Below are 25,345 nucleotides of genomic sequence, written 5' to 3' on the forward strand. Positions count from 1 at the left end.
CTGGATGGCTTTAAAAAATGCTGTCCAGGCTCATTAATACCAGTTAAAACCTTTGGAAAATTACTACTATTTTTAGGTCAGAATAAGATGAATCATAAAGGTGTGAAATACCAGTATTCTTTATCTACAAAATCTATAGGTGTGACGGTTCTGCATCTTTCCACTGTGACCTGTGATGCGTATGTGTTGATGGTAGAATCAGTGTGTTGAAAATCAGTTTAAAACCCTGAAGATATCTTCAGTGATCATTAAATGAGAGGCAGTGGATCATTTCATAAATGGTCATTAAATGAGAAAAATTATTTAATACCTTTTTAAAATCTTGGCGATGGACAAGTCGGAATTAAAGAATCTACGTCTTTACACCTGAAGTCATTGGAAATTTTGGAGGGGCGTTTGTGATGTATTGATTTTACAGGTGAAATGGGGCTGTATGTGTCCCATGAACTAAAAGGAGTTTTACACCTTTGTTTTACACAAAGTCTTTACTGGGAACAAGTTTAAAACGTGTGTATATCTAGGCAATAAATCCTCTTGTATATACGAATGAATATTACCAAAACAAGAGGTGTATTCAATTGTTCATTAGTATAAATTAGCGACTGGCTTTGTAATTGCTGTGTGAAACGAGAATATCTTGTACTCACTTTGCTTTCTGGCTTTCCACTCTAACTAAATTACAGTACTGTATTTCACTAGCTGCAGTGTTCCATGACAGCTGAAGAAAGGTCATGTATCTTCATGACACTGTGATGTAAAAGGTGCATCTGTATCTGTCAGACTCAGACTGAGAGTCAGTCATGAGTGTGCATGGCGGTGGTTTGGTTTCGCAGCGGCGTGGGGTGCAAGCATAGGTGCGACACGGGCTCTGATTCCCGGTATCATCATCTTCAAACCTCCCCTGTGATACCACAGCACGGCGGCCCTGTATTGTATCAAGACCCCGAAACTCTACTGAGTTTAGTTTCACGTGTCAGAGGAATTGTTTGACATTTTTATCAAAAGAGTGGGCTTAAAGCAGTGTTTTTAAATGAGAAATTGACACGTTTTATGGCATTGTATTACAAAGCAAGGCTTCTCCATTCATAAAGCACACTTTTCATGCTTTTCAGTATATCAAAGAAAGCCAGACTGCCAGTGTGTGCAGTTAGCCTGCATCATTTTGAGCTTTTCAAATGTGGATTTTGTACCAAGCACAGCATTTTGACAGTCCCAAAGATAAATGCAAAACATGATTGAACATCAAAAACTAGACTTTTCCCCCCCCCCCTCTGAATCTTAAAATAGCTTCAGTAACTATCTGAAGGATCAAAATTACGTACATACAAGGGATTATGATGATTCTAACTAAGATAAAAGTGATATTTATAGGACGATTTTAAGAATATGAAAGTGATTGTTGTTTTTCAGATGGATCATTACAGAATCAACATTGTTTTGGTGTAAAATTAGTTACGAGCAAAACCCCTTATGGAGAAATATTCGAGTAGAAGAAAACGTCAACGGCTCAAGTTTGCTGCTCGAACTATAGCACGGAGGTATAATCGGCAATATAGAGCTATGCATTCATTTAAGTGCTGGACTAAAAGCGCCACCACTTTAAGGTCATTTTGATTCATTTGTACTAATTTAAAGTTTTTAATTTACTCCATTGTGGAGACAAATGTTGCAGTCTTTACCCACCTCACATATCATACAGTCACAGTTACTGGTTATTCAACAAAATATGTTAATGCAACAAAATGAAACAGACATGAATATGTATTGTATAGTATTAATTCAATTAAATGTTAACTAGAGTAAAATATATATTCAAACAAAAAGATGTTTGTATTAATAAGATAGTAATATAATGTATGAAATTGTAGAACATCATTGTACTCATACATTAACTACATGTCGGGATATAAATTGGTATCATTGGTATAAAAGCTCTGAGCTACATCGCTGCCATTTATCAGCAACATATTCACAGATGTGCATATATATAAGTGTACATGAGTACAGTGCTTAGTAGTAATAGTAGCTGTTTTTATGTGCTATTGTGTTGGCTGATGAAATCCTCTTTATAATTAATTCTTGTATTTCAATTTTTAAAAAACCTACATTTTCTATTTGGGAGGTTTCAGGACTGACATCAGATCGTACACTGCAGAGTTAAGGGATTAATTATAGCTGTTATATATTTTTATATACAAGTAACAAGAAAACGTGGTTTTAAAAAAAGGCAAACGATGAATGTCAGTGTAAATGGCGAAACCACAGACTGTTGTTGAAGATCAATAAATTAAATGGGTAACAAATATATAAATATTACATATTCTTCCTAATCAGACAGGTCAATGCTTAAACTTGATATTTGGTCGGGCAAAAAAAAGAAAAGAAAAAGTTCATCCCATTGAAGCCGTCTAAACATGAGCCTCGTGAATTTGGAATTACAGTCTCTAGCGAAATAACTTAAATGTTCCTTTAAAAAAAAAAAAGTCACTTATAACTTTTTTCCCCTCTAAACTTACATGAGACTTCATAAGTTTATAACTGTGGGGCACGTACAGACAGTAGACATTTGTAACCAACTACTCATTTGTCTAGCTGATTTTATCAATCGCTGATTCATTTATCAGGAAGATAATGGCTCATAAAGCCACTTTATTTAGAAGATGAATTTCAAAGCCCATCGTGAAACATGCTGTACTAGGAACTCTTTGTTGCTGAATTTCTGCCAGTTATTTCATCTGCCTGCCACATGTGAAGCTGTGTGTACTGTAATGTAGAGGATTTTGTCCATAGTTACTTTAAGAGAGCCATGGACAGGTGTGTGACCCCTTTAGTGAGACTCCTAGGTGTGTCTGCTGCGTCTATAAAAACCCATCTCAAGGCGTTGATAAAATAAACACTTCCTCCGTTCACATCTGTGACACACTTTCACACATACACACCTGTAATGCAGTGAAAACAATGAACGTCTCATTTGATATCATCTCCTGCATAAACACAGTCAACATCTTATGTGATATTATCAGCGTAAACACAACTCTTAAAGGCGCCTTGCAGACAAACACAAAAACACGAATATGCGGTTGAGCAGAACGCCGTTTATTCTTTTCACTTGACAGACTCGAACATCATGCATCCAAACTTTACTTCTTTTTCCCTGTGCGAGTTACAAAAACTCTCCCCCAAAAATTCATAAAGTCACTAAAAAGGAAAATGTAAGATTTCTAAAAACCATAAACAGCACAACCTTTAAGAAAAATGCTCAAAGAACCAGGAATGGAATGTCTTTCACACATTTGAACAATGTAGTGTTATTGCACTAGCTAATGTTTTAAACTGCATGTTTCATTTAACCCACTAAATTTATGTTCTGTCAGACTGAAATGTATCTACTTAATGCAGTTTCAATCCATAAGAATGTATTCAGAAACTGCATTAAGAGCAACACTAATCAGTATGCAGCTTTCCTATCCTTTGGCGCCATCTTTAGCCCGTGTAGGGGAACTGCAGAAGCAGTGCTTGTCCGGCGTTGAGCTTGAGGTCTTTCAGGTTTACAGTCGAGTCCACCTCAAAGTCTTTGTCAGTTGACAGCTTCACCTTGGCTGTTTCTGGTAGCTCTACCCCCTCTGCACAAACAAAGGTCGTCAAGTTTAAAATAAATAGCAGAGTTAATAGATATTGCTAGATATCGTCAGTAGACATGTCCGTTGAACTGTAACTTGCCTGTGGGTTCCAGATTTAATTTCAGCTCCTCGAGACCATCTCCCCAGTTTACAGCTGTTATGTATCTCTCGCTCTGATCCCACACACGAAGGAAAGAGAGAGACTTGGCAGAGCTGTAGAGACCATAGTAGTCGCCGTGCAGGAGGGAGCGCTCTTTGCCTCGCAGGTCACTGAGGGATCTGAACCACTTCCTTATTTCAGCGTATTCAGTATGGTTAGACTGTAAATGAAATTCAAGAAAATGCTTTACTGCACTTAAAGCAAACAAACGCTTGATCAGTGACAGACTGAACACACCCACACTTACCTTAGCACCGTCAGTTTCTTCCTTCTCTACATTCCAAACCATCTTCGGAGCTTCTCTGGTCTGGTTTGCTTTGTTGCTCATCTGATTTGCCTGAAGGCCAATTTCATCTCCGTAGGTAAACACAGGGGTTCCAGGCAAGGTGAAGAGCAGAAGCTGGTAGAGACGAATTAGGCCCCAAGTCGTTACCCGTTTAGACAGATGGTCCTTCTGAGCAGCACCGAGACCCCAGCCTATTTTTCTCTGCTCAGAGTGGAGGGTCTTCAGGACCTCAATGCGCTCTTTACCTGCGGATATTCAGGTACCATAATCATCTACAATGCACCTTTTTGACATTTACTTAGGATTATTGTCACTGATAATAATAATAATCACTACTATGCAAACAGTAGCAGCCTACCTTCCGTGTTTCTACTGAGCAGGTCAGACAAGATTAGATCGACACCAGAGACATTGACTAGCTGAGACACCTCATTAGCTGAAATATTGTTGACCACACCCATCAGAGCCCTAAAGAAAAGAGAACAGGATCAGGTCAGTATAGAACTTGTACTTGTTATACATCTTGAAACACTTCCTTGAATGTTGATGGGACTATTTTTCATGTCCATGTTCTCTCAGAACAAAGTATCCTGTACCTGATATTTTACTGATGCTTTTAAAATGACTTTTCCGGGACAGATAAGCCCTACAACTTTGTTATCTGTGTGGATAATAGCTAAAGTTAAGAATCTAAAATAAAATACCCCGTTTAGTGGTCAACATTGTTTACTTGTGCTGAATCAAAGGTCAGAACATAGCAGCCACACAAACCTCTTCTTGGTGTCATCAGTGCCATTTCCCTGGACCGCCATCCGCAGTTTGGCCCATTCAGGACTGATGGAGGCAATGCCAAGGTCAGATATCTTGATGCCATCAACACCCTTACTCAGCCAGAACTCAGCTGCAGTCTGGAAGAGAACAGATTCAAATTAACTACAGTGGCAGCAAGACCCGAATCTACACCACAGTATATAATGTCCAATTTAATCATCTGTCCATGGGGCAAAAAGTCAAAAATGTGCCATTTGTTTATCACATGTAAAGATAGTGATGTTGCTTAATATGCCTTCTTACTGCAAATAATTAAATCTGTGTGCTTACCTTGACTTTTTCCATTATTTCTGTAAGGTCTGTTTTATCAAACCACACAGGAGTTCCTTTGTAGTTTGGAGTCAGGTCAAGCACCACAGAAATGCCTGAAAGAAACAGCAATGTTTGCTCACATCTGGCCCTCAAGAGTACAGAATCCAGCAATAAATAGAAACCACTCTTAATGAAAGAACAGAGCACCAGTTACTCTTTTAGTGTGAACGATTTAGCAAGTAACTGATCTGAAATCAGACAATTACGTACCCTTTTTGTGGGCCGCCTTCAACAAGCTGTCGAGATCTTCAGCTTTTCCAAGCTCTGCACTAATTTCTTGAAGGTTCAGACCAGTCATCTGGTCAGCCTGGACAGTATGAAGAGGTCCGATTACCAGGCTTTTCACCTTTAGCTGGTTAATGTCATCCAACTTTTCTTCAACACCTGAAAGAAAAAAAAAAAGGAAAAAAAAAAGGTAGTAAATAAAATGCTGGGTCAGTGTAAATTTCACATAAGGCAGAAAAACGAGGGTGTGAGCAGGTTAGGGACAAAGGACAGACAGCTTTAGACACATGTTGATAGTTCAGACTGTAGCACCGCAGTGCTTGCAAGACTATGTGAAGGATCCCAGCCACTCCCTCTGCTGCCCATGTGAAGCCTGAGCACAAGGGTGGCTTTGATAAAGAGAACAAAACTGAGTCACATGGAGTTTTTGGAATTCCACCCAAAGCCTGTTAAAACCAAGTGCTCCCCACCAGTTCACTTTATGAACAGTAGTAAGCACTGTTCTTCCTTCCCGATTTTAAAAGCCTGCAGTAAACATTTTTTTTTGATATGTACATCTTGATATATTCCAGAGCTGCTCAACTTGGCCATATCTGAATAGAGATATGAAACAGATGACGTGTTCATTTTTTTCTTCTTCTTTTAAATGGTCTTAAGACCTTTAGTCAGACTTTGGCAGCCTAGTCAGCAATTTGATATCTAGACAGCTGACACAGGCCACAGAGAACTAATGAAAGCCAAGAGACTGTCACAAGACGTTATCCATGCAAGTCAGAGCATGTTACCCAACTCAAGACTGGGGCACTTTAAGTGCAACCTCCAACTCTTATTTTGGGAATAAACATGGCAGCGCAATAAAAAAAAAAAAACCAACTTTTTTTTTTTTTTTTTAAACTTGCAAGAATAAAACCACTTGATCAGCTTCATAAGCTCTCCACAAATAGTCTACCTTTCAATCCTTCAGAGAACGCTTCAAGGTCAGTGATCTGGTAGACAGGCCCTTCATTCCACCAGTTCATCGCAGGAATATCCTTGCAGCGAGGAGCCTGGACTATGATTACAATGGCTCCAGCAAGCATACCAATCCAGCCCAACCAAAAGAGGACAAGAAGAACCCAGCGGGTCCTCACCCATCTGTGGAAGAAAATAATAATGTAAAAATGTCCACTTATTTTAACGCCCACAGAGGAAGACAGCTCTTAGCTGCAGCTCTTACCCTGGAGTGCCAGCAACCTTCATCAGCTCCTCTTTGGACAGCCCGGTGAAGGTAACCTCATCATCGGGAACTTTCAGCTTGACGCTGCCGTTTTTCTCCCCGCCTGGAGCCTGACCGTCCCCCGTCATGGGCTGCTTCTCTGGGTCGAGCTCGTTGAGCTCCACTTCTTTCATGTCGATCTCTGTGTCTTTATTCATGGTTTAACTGGAGGTGGAGCACAAAGGAAAATTATGAATTAATAACTGTATCTGCAAAAGCACTCTCATTGGCTAACACCCAAGAGCTAAATAAAAACAAGACCACCAAAAGGAGTAGAGTTTTTGTTTTTTTAAGGCAGCACCGGCCAAGTCTCATCCCCTCGCCTTTTGTCCACCCTTATGTAACACATCCCCCCCCTACACAGGACATACAGGCAACGACTAGATTCATTAAGGTAACCCAGTTTTTATGTAGGAATTAAACAGGAGTGGCGGTGCGGTTCCCTACTTAAATAGACACAAGCTCTTGTTTGTTTTTCCTTACAAAGCGCTCATTAAAAACTACAAACAAACAAACTAGTTCATGTCAGTCACACTTCAAAACCCACTCAAAACGCTAGCAACAAAAATATCAGCTGTAAAAAAATACATTCAAATAAACGGAAGACCCATTCTTGAGATGCTCATATGTTCCACCGGTGTCTGATGAAACAATTACTACTTCTTACGTTAAGCAGTCAGCCTCGAGTTACGGAAATACTGCAGCTACCCTTCATAATAAGAGCATAACAATAGCAAGCATAGACTTATTAAGAAAACGATTTAAACAAATGTCACGAGTAAACGATAGTGAACATTTGTTAGTTAAAAAACAAACAAAAAAAAAACCCAACAAGTAGCTCTCTGACAGTCTAATATAACATAATACACACATGGCTTTAAGATTAAAGGGGTGTAAAGCGGAAATTTAGTAGTTGACCGGTTTGTTCCAGTTCGCTTCAACAGTCATTAAATAAAACCTCTTCAAACAAGTACATCGTAAATGTCTATGAAACTTTCACCGAACACAAGTTAAAATCGACCCGGTAGCAATAACAACTCCAAAAGCTGTGTGATATCGTATAATTCCATCTTCCTTTAAGATGATGAAATCAAACCCATCCCTAGCGTCATGTGCTCCTACACGAGGCAGTCTCTCCGGCTGTGAGCTGAACACTACTCCCGCCGATAACACGGCAGGTCTGAAGTTACAGAGTGGCAGAAAAGTTGATGAAGTAAATCAAAATTACCTGTAAAATACAATGTATAGTCCCGGTTTGGCTTTTAGTTTACAGCCGATTACCCCTTGTTCTCTACTAAGCGCGTAGAGAGGATCAGAGCGCGTATTTGTACCCGCCCGTTTCTCCGCCTACTGGGGGAGCCGGTAATCCCTCCCTCTCTCTCCCTCTCTCTCCTTCGCTTGCTGTCTCTCTTTCTTCCAAGAAAAAAACCTAACAAACAAACTAATAAACAAACTGAACTCCATGCTCCAAACTAAGAAAACTTTGTTCTGTTCCTTCATAATGGTGTCAATGAAACGCTCTACAAAATGCTGTTCACTTATCAGTTATTATACAAACTGAAGATAATCCAGTTTGCTTCACAGGCAAGATGATTGGTAATGTGATTATCTTCTTCTGATCAGTGGAGATTGCCACTCTGTGTTTCACTGATCTAATTTCACTCCTGAGGGCCTTTCTGTCGCCTTCTTGTTTTTGTTTTACCATATAGACCTTGTTTGCAGTGTTTAAGTGTAAACAGCTGACCACTTAGTCTCCTGTGATCACGCTGACTCTACAGTACCAAAACAACAAAATCAGCAAAATCCCATCTGAGTTGAATTGTACTTGCAATGCTTCTCCTGGGAGCTGAGCAACAGATTAAAACTGAGCATCTTTTCTCTGTAAAGGTATAAAATATGTTGTTGGAGCCTGGTTGAAAATGTCAGGTTCGTGCTGCCGTGACTTTATTTTCTGTGTCGATTCTGGGTTAAAGCTGATCACATTCATGCCGATGACAGATTATTTCATGCCAGGTCTAACAATGTATATCTCTGTTGGAGACAATATTTGGGCGCAGCCAATCTAAAAACTAACATCCTCCTGTCCCAGATGGAGCTCTAAATCTTTCTCCAGCTGTTGTTGACCTTCATCGAGTTACAGTAAGAGAAGTTACAAACAAACCCTACAGAATTTACTTCCTAGAAGTAACAGTAGACTTCTAGGAAGAGAGTATGTGTGTGGGGGCATGTTTTTCACCCTAATTGTCCAGTTTGCTGTACACTGATGTGATTTATTATGACATACAAGTTAGACAGAATGAAGGCAGAATGCTTGGATTTATAGTTGCCGTAAATGTTTGCATAAACGAATCATACTCGTGTGTGTTTCATGTAGTGCAATAGTGCAAACTTTGATTTTACACTTTGCAATTCTCCCTCTGCTCTTACAGTGTAACTATAACAAAGAACCTTGCTGGCTGTCTGTGAGATAGATGTGTTATCTGTGTCTTCTCAGGCTGCTTGTTGCTCTCTACTCCTCCATGTCTGCACAGTGTTTTTGCCCTTTACACGACCCTGGTGCTGTTTCTTTCTGTCTCTGCTAAGCAGGTTCAAGTAAACAACTTGCAGTGACAGGTAACTGCAGAAACAGTTAGTAACATGTTCATGTAACTGAACCCCTGCATGTGTATGCTTGTTCCGTGCTTGTTACCTTCACAGATGTGACATGTTACGGCACTTAATTTCAAACTTTTTTTTATCTGACTACTTAATCAGTTTTTTTTGTAGTGATACGTCCAGTATAGTCCACTGACTCCAACAGCTCGGGCTTTCAGAGTCCTGTGACGTTACTGCAACCCTTACTAGTATTTATGTACACCTGGCTAGTTTTGGGTTGGGACCCCCTTTTGGGTTCAGAGCTGCATTAATTCTATGCAATATAGATTCAGCAAGGCGCTACAAACTTTCCTCAGAGATTTTGCTCAATATCGACATGATAGCATCACTCAGTTGCTGCAGATTTGTCAGCTGCACGTGCATGATACGTTTCTCTTTCCACCACATCCAAAAGGAGCTCTGTTGGATTTAGATTTGGTGACTGTGGAGATCATTTGAGTTCAGTGAACTCTGTGTCCTGTTCAAGAGGCCACTTTGGAATATATACAGTCAGACAAAAGATAAACTAGAGTGGTGACTATCTGTTGGCAAGCGGAAAGCCTTTATGATCGGCATTAAAAAGTAGATCGAATATGAGTGAAAACATAAAGAAAGATATACAGAAGATTTTTGTGTTATAGATCAGGCCATGATCTTCTTATATGCCATATTTGTCTTCAGGGACTATTTTATGTCTTCCAGAAACAGTGTGGTGCCTGTTTATTTAATTTTCAGACTTCACCACTGGTACATGTTCTTCTCCATGTGGATATGCCTCGGTCAAACCTTAACCAGTGGTAGGGAGGGGTGTCTAATTTAGGATGTGTGACATTAAATCTATTTATACTCTGCTGTTATTCAGCTTAGTCATTGTGCCAGGCTTTTGCTACCTGATGTCGCTAATTTTAAAACCTTTCTAAATGTCTTCTGCTGACTATTTAAATATGCCCAAGAATAAAATCTAACTTTATAACCAGTGTTTGGCAGCTGCATATCTACATGACGCACTCGTGCTCACTTCTCCTATTTCATCAAAGTCAAACACACGCCATCTGTTTCTGTTTTTATCTCGGCCTGTTGATCATGTGTGCGTAAGTGGCAGAGTCAGGTTGTAACAGAGCTGCTGAGCATTGGCTGATGTGGACACACTGTGCTTTCCAGCTGGGAAGTATTGAGGATACAAGGAAAAGTTGCGGAATATGCTCTGTTTTTCTGTAAAATCAGCAGAACATGTGGGGAAAACTGGGAGGAGGAGTGAGTAGATCAGGAAACAGGAGACTGGAGGAGGGAGGAGAACTAGGAATGAGGGGAAAGAGCAGACAGGCAGAGAGAGGGCAGGGATGTGTAAACATGTTTTTGAGCTGAGGGTGAGGAATATATTGGAACAAAAATTTGGAGCGGAGCACAGCTCGGGGTATTAATGGAAGCAAAGCCTAGAGCGACAGAGTTAGTGTCAGTTAGTGTTAGTTAGTGTCCTTTTCACACATGTTGTCTCAGCCCTGTGAGGTTTTCAGTTCTGCTTAAACAGAGTTTACAGGATAAATTGGTCAAAACCTAAGCAGCATCTGAATCCTCGGAAAACCGAATCAATCCCAACTTGGCAATAAAACAAGAACGAAAGAACATTAGCCATCATCACAACAAGTTCACAGAGGACACGGAGGGACTGATTCACTCCTAGACTTGTCTTCTTTGTTTATGCCTTTGGCAGAGGAGGAGGGGATGTTCTGCTGGAGTCTATAAGCCAGCACACAGACCCCCACAGCATAATAACAGAGAGGAAAGAGGGCCAAAGTTGCTGCATAGTTTGTTTTTTCAGTGGAGGGGGGAAGAACACAGGGATTACTGTACAGTACCTGTGGTTCAAGGTCACAGTTCACATTACCATAGTAACTGATTGTGTAACAAGATCAAAGTAGGGCAAATTAGGAGCTGATTAGAAGCACTATGTGAAAACTTCTTGCTTAGATTTTTAAAGTTTAGATTAGTGTCAGTCAGTCAGGGCTCGAGTGACCATCTCACTGAATGCAGTCATTCATGCACACACACATATATGGCTACACCAAGAATCGTCTGATCCCCGTGAGAGAGTTTATTTAGTAAGACAGCATGTGCTTGGGAGGAGAGGGGAAAAAAGGAAAATAATCAGCAGTTCAGACCAGTTCAGACCAGTCTGGCCGAGAGCTTACGCTTTCATCTCATTGTTTCAAGTTCCCTGCAGTGAGCTCTCGCATTCAAAGTTCACACCGAACGAATGAAGTTCGGGGAAATGCTGCTTTAATCTCATCTAAAAAGTGCAAAGGTGTATTCACAGATTGATTTGTTCACCTCTTCAACAAACATGAGCATGTTTGTCTTTTGGATCTACAGCCAACAGAACACGCGCGGCTACATTTTGTGTCCTGGATAGAGGGGAAAGGAAGAATCCACCAATGTGCTGCACTGGTGATACAGAGAATGACTTACAGAGCGAAACATACAATTAATCAGACTGCACGTGGACTTTGAGCCATATTGTTTAACGTTAGCGCTCTCAGTTATGCAACTAATATATTGTCCCTCAGCGGGGATATCTGATCTTGCCGACTGTACATTTCGTAACTTTTCTGCTTGTACGCTCTCTCTTCTTCTGATTGTTTTTCTGCCCATTAAGCAGCGCCTCCTGCTTCTTCCTCTGACAATGAGAATGAATGACCTAGTTTCCTCTCACAGACAAAGAGTAGCCTGTTCGGTTTGGAAAGCCTCCCTCTCTTTAATTTTGCATGAATGGAGATAATTAGTCAGTTCTCCTTAAAAATGCACCATTAAGAAAAAAATATATATATAAACGATCGAATATAATACACCTCACACAGATGCGGGACACACTGCTGAAATCACAGAGCACACAATACTGTAACATACACACGACTTCTGCTTTTAAGCTCTGTGAAAAATATACTTGACATATTTAAAAGAATTCCTTCCTTTGTATTCCCATCACCTTCTCTGCCATTACAGCATTTTTCTGCCCGGTTCTCTAAACCCTCTCCCCTCTGTTGAGCCCCTCTCTATATAACTAACCACCTCCTCTTGTCAGCAGGAAACAGTGGTTGCAAATTATGTAAGAAGGCCCCCTTTCTGTGATAAGAATGCAAAACAGCTGAGCCATGTGAAGAGCTTTGCGACAGCTTCTCCTGTGTGAGCAGAGTGGCGCAGCGGAAGCGTGCTGGGCCCATAACCCAGAGGTCGATGGATCGAAACCATCCTCTGCTATTTTTACTCGTTCCACCCAAACAGAGATTAGACATCCTGCACTCCGCACGGACGATCTGATATCGTCGTGTTGGCGTTGTTCCCACATCATCATAATAAATGTTGTTCCAAGTTCAACATTGCAAGTGACCGATCACCTTCTTGTGACGTCACACTTCTGCGACTTCGAAATACCCACCTTAAAACAAATTTTCTTCCCCCTAGCATATTTATATTGTTGTTTCTGAATACTGTTCTTGTATTTGTTTATCTATGCATACAATTCTTTTGTAAGTACAACACCATTATTGTAGTACTGTTTAATTCCATTTGTATTGTACTGATGTTTAATTAAAGGTTTAAAAAAAAAAAATTTTTTTTCTTCACTTGTGCCCGCCTCTGTCTGTCAATCCAGCGCTCCGCTTCACTTGCGAGAAACCGCCGCCTGTCCGCCGAATTTGTAGTCCTTTTAGGATACGTTTCAAACGGTAATTCAATTCAATTCAATTTTATTTATATAGCGCCAAATCACAACAAAAGTCGCCTCAAGGCGCTTCATAGGTACAGAGAAAAACCCAACAATCATATGACCCCCTATGAGCAAGCACTTTGGCGACAGTGGGAAGGAAAAACTCCCTTTTAACAGGAAGAAACCTCCGGCAGAACCAGGCTCAGGGAGGGGCGGGGCCATCTGCTGCGACCGGTTGGGGTGAGAGAAGGAAGACAGGATAAAAGACATGCTGTGGAAGAGAGACAGAGGTTAATAACAGATATGATTCAATGCAGAGAGGTCTGTTAATACACAGTGAGTGAGAAAGGTGACTGGAAAGGAAAAACTCAATGCATCATGGGAATCCCCCGGCAGCCTACGTCTATTGCAGCATAACTAAGGGAGGATTCAGGGTCACCTGCTCCAGCCCTAACTATATGCATTATACATATGTTCCTCACTTGGCTTGCTGTTTGTTTGCTAGTGATACGCTACTTGACGACAGCATTAGCTAACCAGTGTTCTCTAGACCAGCGTTCCCCAACTTTTTTGGTGTTTCGTGGCCCGGGGGTTGGGTCAGGCAAAATTGCAGGGACACCGTGTAATTGTTGTCCCTGGGAGACTGTGTAATTAAAACATTAACACGATGGCCCAGGACAAATTTGTAAATTTCTGGATTACTGTTAATCTCCATGGAATCAAGAACTCATGTCCAGTTTCACAGCTATGGACCAGTTAATTATGTTTCCAGGTGATATTTTGATTCACACAACCATTAGTCTAGGCCTTTTAGTTCAAATTCTATTCACTTATGTTTGTAAAATGATCAGGGAAGCTACTGCAATTTTGCCTGACAACATTTTTATGACAGTTATATTCACCTGTACATTTATTATATATTATAATACATTGACACGCAATTCTCTGGAGAACACTGGTTCGCAAGTAGCCTATCACTAGCAAACAAACAGCTATCAATTTCAGCCATTTCAAGGAAAATATATGTATAATGCTTACTGTTCTTTAAAGAAAAGTGTCTTGAGTGGAATTCAAATTGCTGGATCGGCGGACAAAAGGCGGTTTCTCGAACAACATTTGTTTTTGAAGGCGGGTATTTTTCGAAGTCGCAAAAGTATGACGTCACAAGAAGGTGATTGGTCACTTGTAATGTGGACCCTGGAAAAACATTAATTATGATGATGTGGGAACAACGCCAACACGAGGATATCAGATCGTCCAGAATGGACATGCAGGTGATCTATATGGACCTGAATATGACATTGCAGCATGACTACAGCCTGCTGAGCTGAGTTTCTTAGTCTGTCATTTGGTATGCTAAACATTTTTCTTATAGTTTAGCTGGTAATTTGCCAGAGAGACAAGCAGAACCAATAAAGATGACAACGGACCTGTGAGCGTCAGCCTAAACTCAGAATCTTGTTCAAAGCTTTGAGAGGAAGGCTTTGGACCATTGAATATGAGGATCTTCAGGATATTTTGACAATTTCAAAGCCTTTGTGTTGCTGTAAATAGGTGAATCAGATATAGCAACTAAACAGGCCTCTGATCATTACATTTATATCCTATGGGAAACAGATAAAAGCTTAGGAATACAGTGGTAGGGGATGTTAGACAATATGCACAGCTGGAGCTTCCTCAGTACCGTCTGTTGTTGTTCACTTTGTTCTATTGTCTCAAAAAGGGTATGTCCAACACTTTTATGTGCCTTTTTTTTCTTTTAGCGTCATCTTTGATGGAGAATATGTTTCCTTTTAGCATCACAAACACAGTTTTGGGGGGTTTATATGAGGAAAAACACAACAAGTCATACAAATAAAAATGAATATCTTAATTTAAAATGTTTAAATTAAGTGTCTATGCTGTGTTGAAAACTACGAAACATTAGAGCACCCCCTGGAGTATTTCCCTGATAATTACATGTTTAATACAAGTTGGAGGGCATTTTTATGACTGTGACAATGTGACTAATCAACGGTGACTGATCGACAACAATATTAAAATCAGAGAAAGGTAAAGTGAGTAACATTATGGTTACAGTGGATATGGATACGGTTGGCCCAGTCCTGTTATCTTCATATATTCATAAAATTATTGCTACATAAATTTATATATCTATATATACTTTTAATATATTATTTCATCTTACTATTCCAGTTTTAACAACATTTGAAAAAACTACCACATATTGAATGGCCAGAGCCTTTCTTTGTGTAGTTTGCATCTTCGCCCCGTGTTTGCGTGGGGTCTCTCTGGGTGCTCCGGCTTCCTCCCACAGTCCAAAGACATGCAGTTAGTGGGGTTAAGTTGGTTGGTAACTCTAAATTGCCTATAGGTGTGAATGCGAGTGTGAATGGTTGTCTGTATGTGTTATCCCTGGGACTGGATCCATTATAGCTTCTTAGATTTAATTTATATAACAAAGAAATAAAGAAAAAAGTACGTAAAAACCATGGACTCATTTTTTAAAAGTATTTTTTTAATGTTTAATTTTATTTTAATGTACCTACTGGAGGAAATAAATTGTTTAACATTAAACTGAATAGTTTGACGTCTCGTCTCTCCTACGTAATCACGCATTCGTACACGTCACCAACCAGGAAATGAGTACATCCACGGAGAGGAGGGGCGAAAGAATCACAACAGAGCCTTTGACCGTTCGCGTTTTGTGCCGTTTTTCTTTTATTGACGAGAGCAAATATGTCACGGAAACTCAAAGAAGACTATTATCGGTTCTTCTCCGTTGCCGACCCACGCACACACGAGAAGGGCCACACCGAGTACAAAGTGACGGCGAGGGTGAGTTTACACTGTTTATCTCTCCTTAGCTACAGCATCATTAATTGAAACCTATCGTAGAGTCGGGTGTAATCATGCTTAATGACTACGTGGTTAGCTGTTTTGCTTATTACTTGACAAAACGTATTTTAACTTGAAATGCGTAGCACAAAGGTGTTAGCTTAGCGCTGTTCTCTTTGGTCTTTTACATCAGTTAAAAGTAAGTGACTTGGTATTATTATAAGTAGTGTTTATTTCTAACGAAGTAGAGTGACAGGCGCCCGCAGCTAGCTCATATAAATAAACAAATAACTATACAACGGGCCTTTTATTTGAGGCAGTGGTGCACAATGAGCAGCCCAATGAAACAGAGAGAACTTGTGATCCAGTTCATGAGCACCCGCATGACTACAGAGGCATGCGTATAAAGTCAAAGAGGATCAAGCACTCATGGCTCTCCCTTAAATTTATCATTTAAATCGTGGCCTCTGCAGTGTTGCCAAAAAGCAAACTTGCTGTGTCCCATTGTTAAACATGCAGCCAGTTAAGCGACCTTTACTTTATATTCTATCATCTGCAGTTTGTGTCCAAGCGTCACCCAGAAGATGTGAAGGAGGTGGTTGTGTGGAGGAGGTTCTCAGAGCTGAAGAAGCTCCATGGGGAGTTGGCCTACACACACAGGAACCTTTTCAGAAGAGAGGAGGAGTTTCCACCTTTTCCCCGAGCACAACTTTTTGGTACATGAGTAAAGATTGTGTTATGCTTTAGATTCCTGCGGAGCCTTTCATGCAATTGTTGTGCTTAATGTCTTTCATTCCTGTTTTGAGACTTTCGTCACAATTCTTGTGACATTTCCTGTCAGATTTCCTTGTCTTTATGAGAAGTGACATGTTTAGGGTCGGTCTTTTTGCTTTGGTTTGTGAGTTTTGCCCATCGTGGGCTTTACTTTAAAGCAGCTGTGTTGTTTGTTTTTGCTGATGAACTGAGGGTTGTCTTGTGGTAGTGTGGCCGAGCGGTCTAAGGCGCTGGATTAAGGCTCCAGTCTCTTCGGAGGCGTGGGTTCAAATCCCACCACTGCCAGCATGAGGTGCTCTTTTAAAATGTCATTATTTACAGCAGGTAGTGCCATTTATTTTAATCTGACTCTTCCTGACAGAACCCCAGAGGGATTTGTGTCTCTATTTAAATATCTTGAAGTGACTCATGAAACTAATTATCTGAGAACTGTTCAAAATGTTGGATCAGACCTTTCCAAAAATGTGCTATATGTGCTAAATTTGTTATAATGAGATGCATTGGATATGCTCTTTTAAAATTTCATTATTTATAGCAGGTAGTTCCATTTGTTTTAATGTGACCCTTCCTGAAAGCATTCGAGGGGAGCATGTGTATGTGTTCTCTAGAGATGCTTTGCCTTCCTCCTGCACTCTATTTGCATGAGTGTTGAAAATGAAAAGCAGCTGTGCTGTATTTTTTATCAGATCATGCTGATGAGAAAAGTCTGAATGGGAGGTGGGCAGTTTTGTGGTAGTGTGACAATTATGCAAACCTGAACTCTCTTTGGACCTTGTTGTGATGTGTACAGCAACATCGACCAATCAAAGTTAATTTCACAGTTAGCATGTCAGAACTGTGGAGTACAGTCCTCCCTTCAAATGTATTCTGAGAAAGCTAAAATGAGGTAGGATAGTGAGTCGTAGCCTTTCAGCAGGTAGTGTGGCCGAGCGGTCTAAGGCGCTGGATTAAGGCTCCAGTCTCTTCGGGGGCGTGGGTTCGAATCCCACCACTGCCATGTAAACATTTTCATTTGGCAGTGGAGAGAAAAAAGGAAGTTTAAGACACACCTCTATTTGTCTTTATTAGAAGCATCATGTTTAGGGTTGGCCTCCTTGCGAAACATTGTGTGTAAAAACTCAAGTGTAAATATGGTTCAGCAGGAGCAGCACATTCCGGGAATGGTGCGACTCCCTGCAGAGAGTTTTGTTGTCGATGGAGACAGTGTCAGGTAACTCAGTCTGTGGTCCGCTGTTCCTCATTCTCATGCTGGTCCGTCAGCCAGCTGAAGAGAAGAGCAAAGTTATGGTACACAAAGAGCTGAACTGGCTTCATTTTTCAGTGGTTACTAAAATCAAACTGCAAACGCAGCAAATCAGTTGAGCCATACCTATAAACAGTCATGATTCATGAGTTCATTCAACTTTTCATGCCCTGCTTAATATGATGGCAGCAGTTTTAACCTCGACAAATGGCGATTACTTAACACTAACACTAACGGCAGCTTCAGAAGTGAAAAAGAAATTGTAACACTTCCCTTTTGTCTCTTGTAACTTTAGGAAGGTTTGATGGGGCTGTGATAGAGGAAAGGAGAAAAGCAGCAGAGGCCATGCTTCAGTTTACTACCAGCATTCCTGCTCTGTATAACAGCCCACAGCTGAAGGAGTTCTTCAGAGTAAGACACACTCAGAGAGGCACTCTTACAATCAAAATCAACCATTACTCAAATTTCAACAAACATTAAAAGACGGAAAAGAAAAATGAAACGTGTGCCAGGTTAACATTCGTTATATTACCAGACCCCTTTTCTCTAATGCTGCCAGTCTATCCCGTCCCTTATTCAGGGTGGTGAGGTAACAAGGCCTCTGGATGCCACACCTCTCTCTTCTGCGGGGCCTCTGCCTCCTCCTCTCATCCCCCTCCCCAACCGTAGGGCATCAGACTGTGAGCCTGCTGAGGAAGAGGAGGGCAGGGAGGCTCCCACCTTGCCCCAGGATCTGGGCAATAACCTGAGCTTAGAAGTGGGAGAACCAGAAGTGGCAGCTGAAGCCTACAATGAGATCGGAGGATCTCCAACAGAAGAAGAGCAAGAGGAGCTTAGCGACACAGAGCTGGATGACCGAGGTAGAAATCTCACAATGTGTGATGGTCTGTTATGTCCTCATTTAATTCTTATATTCTTACAGTTGTTCTCACTTTTTTGATCCGTGTTTTCCCTCCAGTCCCATCTCCATTCACGGACCCCGAATCAAAAGAGACCCAGGAAGAATTCGACTCACTGTTTGACTCTGTGGCTGAAGGACTCCCATCCCCAAAGGAAGAAGTTCCTCCTCCACTATCTGATAATGACTTGGCTGTTTTTGATCCCTGCTATAAACAAGGTGATGCCAAAATAAATGTGAATTTAATCATATAAAGCTGATTTTAATCTTCCCGAATATGTGTCTTATCCATTAACGCTTTTACTTACTGTGTCAGTGGATAAGAAGATGTCTGTGATCAGTGTTTTTTGAGGCTTCCTGATAACATATACTAGTGTAAATGTCTTTATACATTTATGCTGGAGCTCTATTAGGACTTAACTGCTGTTTCTGGTTAAAAGCATCACAATCAGTGATTTATTTTAGATAGTGACTTTTTAAAACCTAACAAATAAAACATAAGACATAGTTCACTAAAGACAATATCACTACTACTACAATATCTCTTTTTCTTTGATTTACAGATAGATCCAATTCTTCCACCGACCACTCAGAGTTATTCTCACTACCATCAAACAGTGTGGACGGAGAGGACGGGGGTTACTTAAACCAAGCTGCCAAGGAGCTGACAGCTGCCATGGAGAGGGAGAAGGAGGGAGAAATTAGTTCTGCCATTTGTGGATACAGGATGGCAGTGGATATTCTGATCACTGGAGTACAAGGTGAGCCCTCAGTGTACAAAAGTATCAGTGGGTGGGTGGAGAAAGAGAGAGATACTCCTGTAAGAGGTAAAAATACTGATGAAGGAGCCGAGGAGGTGGTTACTACTACTTACTACTACTACTAGGTGGTTGTCGCAGTGGTGGAAAATTAGAATTACTAATCTGCTGTGAGCATTCTGAGTTCAACAAAAACCTTTTATGTTTTTTTCACATGGAGCATTTTACTCGAATGCTCTCTGTCATGTCTATTTCTGCGTCAATTATTAAAACAGCTTTGTTGCTATGGCAATAGACCATGAAATCAGTTTGTCAACTGCAGAACCTGCAGAATGCCAGACGGTGCACCGTGTCCAAATGAAAAATAAATTGTGCGGTTAGGTTTACAGCTGTGACGCCTCACCGACCATATTCAAGCACTTTGTCCGATGTGCTGCTACCACGCCGATAAATGCGCCGTTAACAACTTTACTCTCCTGCGTTAGCTGTTATTTTGCTATAAGCTGTTGTGTTACTGACAAGTAAGTTCTGACATCAGTTGTCTATGGTGAATTGTGCGTTTCTTTATGGCCAAAGGGAAATGTTGCACTTGCAACAGTTCTACTCTTCGTCTAAGGAGCGTGGATTGTGACCTACACCCATTTTCACACCTTGGCTCGTGTAGAGGATCATTAGGGGGTCTATGACCCTCCTGGGGGACGCTCCCCAATGTCTAGAGGACCAGAATCAACTTTCAGCATGTCGACACGCACCGTGTGTCCTGATGTGCAGGTAGTGTGGCCTGATGTGCAGGTAGTGTGGCCGAGCGGTCTAAGGCGCTGGATTAAGGCTCCAGTCTCTTCGGAGGCGTGGGTTCAAATCCCACCACTGCCACTTTAACCTTTTCAGGTGTGGAAAGTACAGTTCAGTAGCTTCATAAGAAGAACTGTGTTTAGAGTTGCTCTTTTTTGCAAAGCTTTGGTTAGTGTGTGAGAACTAATTTGTGCCCATTGTGGCTCTTACCTCTTTAAATGCAAAGATACTGTACTGTATCTTTTTCATGTCTGTGTGGTCAAGTGGTCAGGAGGGTAAACTCTGCTAACCTTCTGACAGTGGGCTGGTGTTTTTTTTGCAAGGTAGCGTGGCCGAGTGGTCTAAGGCGCTGGATTAAGGCTCCAGTCTCTTCGGGGGCGTGGGTTCGAATCCCACTGCTGCCAGGGTTGTTTTCCTTTTCCTAATCATCTGTATATTGTAAAGCACTGATAATGATTTGTATTATGCTTTTTTATGCTATCTCTCATACAAACAGCAATATAATGGTAGATGGTCATATTAAATGATAATGAGGTCAGTGCATGTTTAGACTCATGGACTCAGACTGCTGCAAACACTATGTTTCCAACACTTAGCTCTGTATGATGCCCATCAGGTTGGATGTGCCTGTTATGGACACCTCAGACATAGAGTTCTGCCTTTTGTTTACGAGGGGGGAGCCAATCAGAAGAAAGCTGTATTAAAAGGAGAGGTTGGGAAGCTGTAATAGCTTGTCTCAAACAAATAAATAAGGATTATTTTCATATATTCTAGTTGAGTCCAAGAATGCGAAGTTAAGAATGAGCATAACGTGTCCCTTTTGTTGTCTTTGTCAGTCTCCTCTGTTCTGTTACACTTTTCAGATAAACCCTCCACATGTACAATATTATACACTAATCATTTTTATCACTGTGTCTATGCAGGAGACACTGATCCAGTACGCAGGGAGTCTGTGATGCGAAGGACGGCGCAGTACCTGAAGCACGCTGAGATGTTGGTCGAAAGGCACTCCTCACCCTCTCACACTCACACACCTGCACATGCAGAGGACCACTAGATGCACGTTCGTGTATTGACGCACAATGTACAATATATGAGAGAAGCTGGAACACAATGGAGCTCAGGGTCGTGGCATACACGGGCATGTCACGCAAAGGCATACTGACGAAAAGTAGAGATAAACAGTTTCACGGATACGTGCACATACGGACATTTGGACCGTGGCATTCCCAAATACAACCGCATCCACGTGGAAATGAAACAACATGGCACAAACATACAGACCCACACGTCTGAGGTACACACTACAGTACAAACTGGATCTTTAGTTGCCTTTGTTTTGAAAAACTTGTGACTCACAAAATCTACATATACAGAAACTGAACGTAGCTGTTAACTTATTGGATTAATGCATCTCTTCTTCTTTTTGTCTTTCCTTTACATTGTCCTCTTCTTGAGCACAATAATGTATAAGTGTATCAGTGATTTACATTTTTGCACAATCTTTTGTTAATAAATATGATTTTAATTTAAGTGAGTAAGATTCCTTCGCTTCTTCGCTACATTTTGAAACACTGGCTTCACTGCTTCAGCCAACAGTGTTACCAAGTCTGTAACTACAGCTGTCCACAATCAGTCAATCAATTCAAAATAAATGTGGTTTTACTACAGGTAAGTAGTAAAAGTGCAAACAGTGTCAACACCTTTGTGCTATTTGGAATAAATCACTCATTTTTTAATAAATTAAACTGAGCTCTATCTTCTAATTACCTGTTTGAAATGAGTACACGTGACATAATTGCAGTAGTCACATGAATAAATCCGATTTTGAAAACGATGGCAACATATAAAAAGTACATTAAATCTCCCTAAAGAATGGTTGTTTTCCTCAGTAAAGATGCAAATAATCATTTTGCCCCTTAACAGATCCAACTGTCTTTTATTATCTAATCTAATAAGGGCACACAAATAAATTATTAAGGGGATTATGTTGTCTTTAGGCCTTTCATGGTCTTATATTTGTCTTTTCGGTTCAATATAAGCAGCAGATAAATAAAAGTGTGCCCATTTTGAACTACAAATGCTGAATAATAGTTTTGCGTGGTCTGCTTTGATTTCACTGTTTGGCTCAGGAACTGTTCCAACAACTGCTGTGTAACGTCATGTGCTAGCTGGAGCAGGAGCCTGACCAGGAGTCATGCTAACCATGCCACCTTGAAAACACTGATTCAAACTAAGTAAGCTTGGATGATTAAGACCAGTGTGACAAAAAAGTACTGGTCATACCTGTAAAACAGGTGTCTCCCTGTTGCAGGCATAGATACTGAAGGTTTTATCTGTCGCACTGCATAGGGGGTGGGTCATACTGAGCATTTGGACTATGAGGGCATTCACTTCATCCTGTTTCTATTTGGAGGAATGAGACTATTCCCAGTGTCCCTCACAATCGCGTTGCATGTGGGTCTGCAGTAGCAAGGCATTACCTCTGAGAGGCACTGTTGACTTATTGGATTATAATCACTAACAAACGCTGTAGTGCAGAAACTCATGCTCCCTGTTCATGTTAAAATCAAGGTAAATGTCATATTTGTTTTTCCCAGATGAACAATTTTGAGCACAAAGCAGTGAACTGGGGAGGAAACTGAAACCTACTTGTAGCCGAACTCTTCTGCCTTCAGCTATACTACTTAATGAAAAATTGATGCTACAGGTTTTGCTTTTTTGCATGCCGAGTTGGATGTTAAAAAAACGGCAAGATGGTCCAAAAAATATTGTGACTATATCTGCATATACTTGATCAGTCAAATCAATTTTTCATGCATTTTTGTGACCAAGTATGTAAATGAAGCTAAACCACGATACGCACCGACTACCTTTTTGTTAGGGGATATTTTGGATGTTTGACTAAGAGGAAAGAGATGAAATGCCAAAAAAAAAAAGATGGAAAAGAGAAAAAAAGATCACAGCCAGCACCAGAATCCCTTCTCTGGAGAGGAGAGAGGGATTGAGTGAGCGCTGGAAGGACAAACAGATGGAGAGGTGACAAAAAAAAGGGAGGCCAACGAGAGGAAAAGGCTACCCTTTCTCCCACCACATCGAGGGGTTGCAGAGTGTGAGACATGACAGAAAGGACGGAGGAGAGGGGAAAAAAGACGGGATGAGATTAGAGGATAAGCAGAGATCATCCCTCCATTGTTAAAGGGATGGGAAAAAAGGACCCTCCCTCTTCCTCTATTTTCCTCCCCTCCACCATACCTCCTCTTTTTTCTTTTTGCATGCTTTGTTTTGACCATTGTAGTGAGCTTGAAGTGGATGGAGGGATGGCGAGAGAAAGCAAGAGATAACATTGCTCCATCCTGTTATACATCCCTCTTTTCCTCTCATCTCTCCACCTCTCTACCTTTCTCTCCATCTCCCCCTCGTTCTAGTGCTCCACCTGTGAAATGTAGAGGATGTGAGATAGGAAGATGGAGAGACAAAGAGATGGAGGGAGGGTGGGAGGTTTGAAATCACAGGGGGGGTAGAGCCTCACAACATTAGCATGCTGAGAGTGTCAGCACTCTCCTCTTTTTTTCTCTCTCTCTCTCCCTCCATCCCCATCCCTCACTCCGTCTCTTTCTCCTCACTGGTCACTGCAATTATACCATCAAAACACTCCAGCCTGAGAGCATAATAGCTTCCCCCTGTGCGTGTGTGTGCGTTATCACGAGAGATCAAAAGAAAGAGATGTGTGTGTCGGTGTGCGCCTGTGTGTATTTGTGCATAATTTAGTGCCATGCATGGTACATTACGTGTGCATGTATGACATAAAGGGCAGCTATGCGTGTGTGTACCCATTCTGGATTTGCAGCATGTGTGGGTGACATGAGTGTGTATGTTTAAGTATCTTTTTGAGTCCTGGCGACTAGAAAAACTGCTTCTCCAACCTCTGACCAAACACACTCTTAAGCGCACTCTAAGAGACCCACTTTGCATGTGTGTGCGCGTCTGCCGAGTTTCTATTTACACACACTCTCTCGCACTGGCTCACACTAATGGATGCATGCAGGCATACAGTCATGCCTCTGAGAGACAAACCGTTATGACCTACATGCCCAGTGGGTCATCATCAAGCCAAACTGCACACTGTGACACCTTTGGGTGTCTATACACACACACACACACACACACACACGACGCACACACACTTTCTCTGACTGTTTTTATTTTTGCTCTCTCAACTTCCTCTATTGCGCTTCCCTTCCGCCCTCTGTGTCTTCCTTTTTCTCTCTTGTTCCCTAACACACACATACACACTAACCCCCCTCTGTGAGCTTGTTATTCTTCTGTCCATTCGTTTCTCTCTGTCACCTTGCCCTAAGCTATTTGAGTACACTTCTGCCTCTCGTTCTCCCTCTCCTCTCTCTGTCTCCCTCTCTCTCACACACACACATGCACGCACAACCATTTGTTCTCTTTCTGTCTGTCTGCTTCACTCTCACCCTTTCCAGCCTGCCTGTCTCTCTGTTTCTGCCTGTCTTGACATATGTTAACAGCCTCTCTGTGTCTCTTTCAATTTGACCCAGAGCCTGAACGTCAGACAAAGCGTATCACTAAAAGCATGCAGGAAGAGTTTCAACATTTGAGCACAACTCCACCAATTTTAGACAGAAAATTCAGTTTTCTTCATCCTGATGAATCTCATAACACCCGGTGATAACTGTTTCTGTTTCCAAGAAGCCAAGGGGAGCCAAAAGCCTGCCTTCAGACTGCAAAGAAGGCATGGACGTCCAGGAAGGGTTTAATTGAAATATGTCATTGAGTTGCATTATGGGAAATGTAGGATTCAGTCTAGTATGTGTGCTTACTTCAGAAATAGGTGTAATTTATGAAAACCAAGCAACCCAGTGACACGATCAGACTTTAAAGCATGTCGCACACACACCGCAGCACCGAAAACCATCAAAGGCTACAATGAAACGTCTCTCATGAGGACAGCCCTGCAGGAAACAAAGTCCCAGTGTTACCTTTGCTGTC

General features: G+C 41.2%; 2 protein-coding genes and 5 non-coding genes across 7 annotated transcripts; 6 read left to right on the forward strand and 1 right to left on the reverse strand.

Annotated features, from left to right (window-relative positions):
- Nucleotides 1–3,075: 3,075 nt before the first annotated feature.
- slc3a2a (solute carrier family 3 member 2a) lies at nt 3,076–8,054 on the reverse strand. Its single transcript, XM_086284247.1, has 10 exons — nt 7,918–8,054; nt 6,651–6,854; nt 6,384–6,568; nt 5,420–5,593; nt 5,168–5,262; nt 4,838–4,974; nt 4,425–4,534; nt 4,028–4,311; nt 3,721–3,940; nt 3,076–3,623 (listed from the first exon to the last, which is right to left on the reverse strand). The coding sequence occupies exons 2-10, from the start codon at nt 6,845–6,847 to the stop codon at nt 3,484–3,486; spliced, it is 1,542 nt and encodes a 513-aa protein (XP_086140373.1). The 5' UTR covers nt 6,848–6,854; nt 7,918–8,054; the 3' UTR covers nt 3,076–3,483.
- A 4,452-nt stretch (nt 8,055–12,506) lies between these two features.
- trnam-cau (transfer RNA methionine (anticodon CAU)) lies at nt 12,507–12,578 on the forward strand. Its single transcript has one exon. It is a non-coding gene; the product is annotated as a tRNA-Met (tRNA).
- Nucleotides 12,579–15,676: 3,098 nt separating this feature from the next.
- On the forward strand, nt 15,677–21,844 carry snx15 (sorting nexin 15). Its single transcript, XM_086284274.1, has 7 exons — nt 15,677–15,864; nt 16,424–16,580; nt 18,177–18,292; nt 18,462–18,741; nt 18,840–18,998; nt 19,343–19,540; nt 21,253–21,844. The coding sequence occupies exons 1-7, from the start codon at nt 15,766–15,768 to the stop codon at nt 21,384–21,386; spliced, it is 1,143 nt and encodes a 380-aa protein (XP_086140400.1). The 5' UTR covers nt 15,677–15,765; the 3' UTR covers nt 21,387–21,844.
- On the forward strand, nt 16,842–16,923 carry trnal-aag (transfer RNA leucine (anticodon AAG)). Its single transcript has one exon. It is a non-coding gene; the product is annotated as a tRNA-Leu (tRNA).
- trnal-aag (transfer RNA leucine (anticodon AAG)) lies at nt 17,554–17,635 on the forward strand. The gene has a single exon. It is a non-coding gene; the product is annotated as a tRNA-Leu (tRNA).
- Nucleotides 20,329–20,410, forward strand: trnal-aag (transfer RNA leucine (anticodon AAG)). The gene has a single exon. It is a non-coding gene; the product is annotated as a tRNA-Leu (tRNA).
- Nucleotides 20,652–20,733, forward strand: trnal-aag (transfer RNA leucine (anticodon AAG)). The gene has a single exon. It is a non-coding gene; the product is annotated as a tRNA-Leu (tRNA).
- Nucleotides 21,845–25,345: the final 3,501 nt, after the last annotated feature.

The sequence above is a fragment of the Aulonocara sp. 'chitande type north' Nkhata Bay genome, linkage group LG3, assembly GCF_057382095.1.
Source record: "Aulonocara sp. 'chitande type north' Nkhata Bay isolate Kocher_YH1m ecotype deep benthic linkage group LG3, A_spYH_male_GT1.1, whole genome shotgun sequence".
NCBI lineage: Eukaryota > Metazoa > Chordata > Actinopteri > Cichliformes > Cichlidae > Aulonocara > Aulonocara sp. 'chitande type north' Nkhata Bay.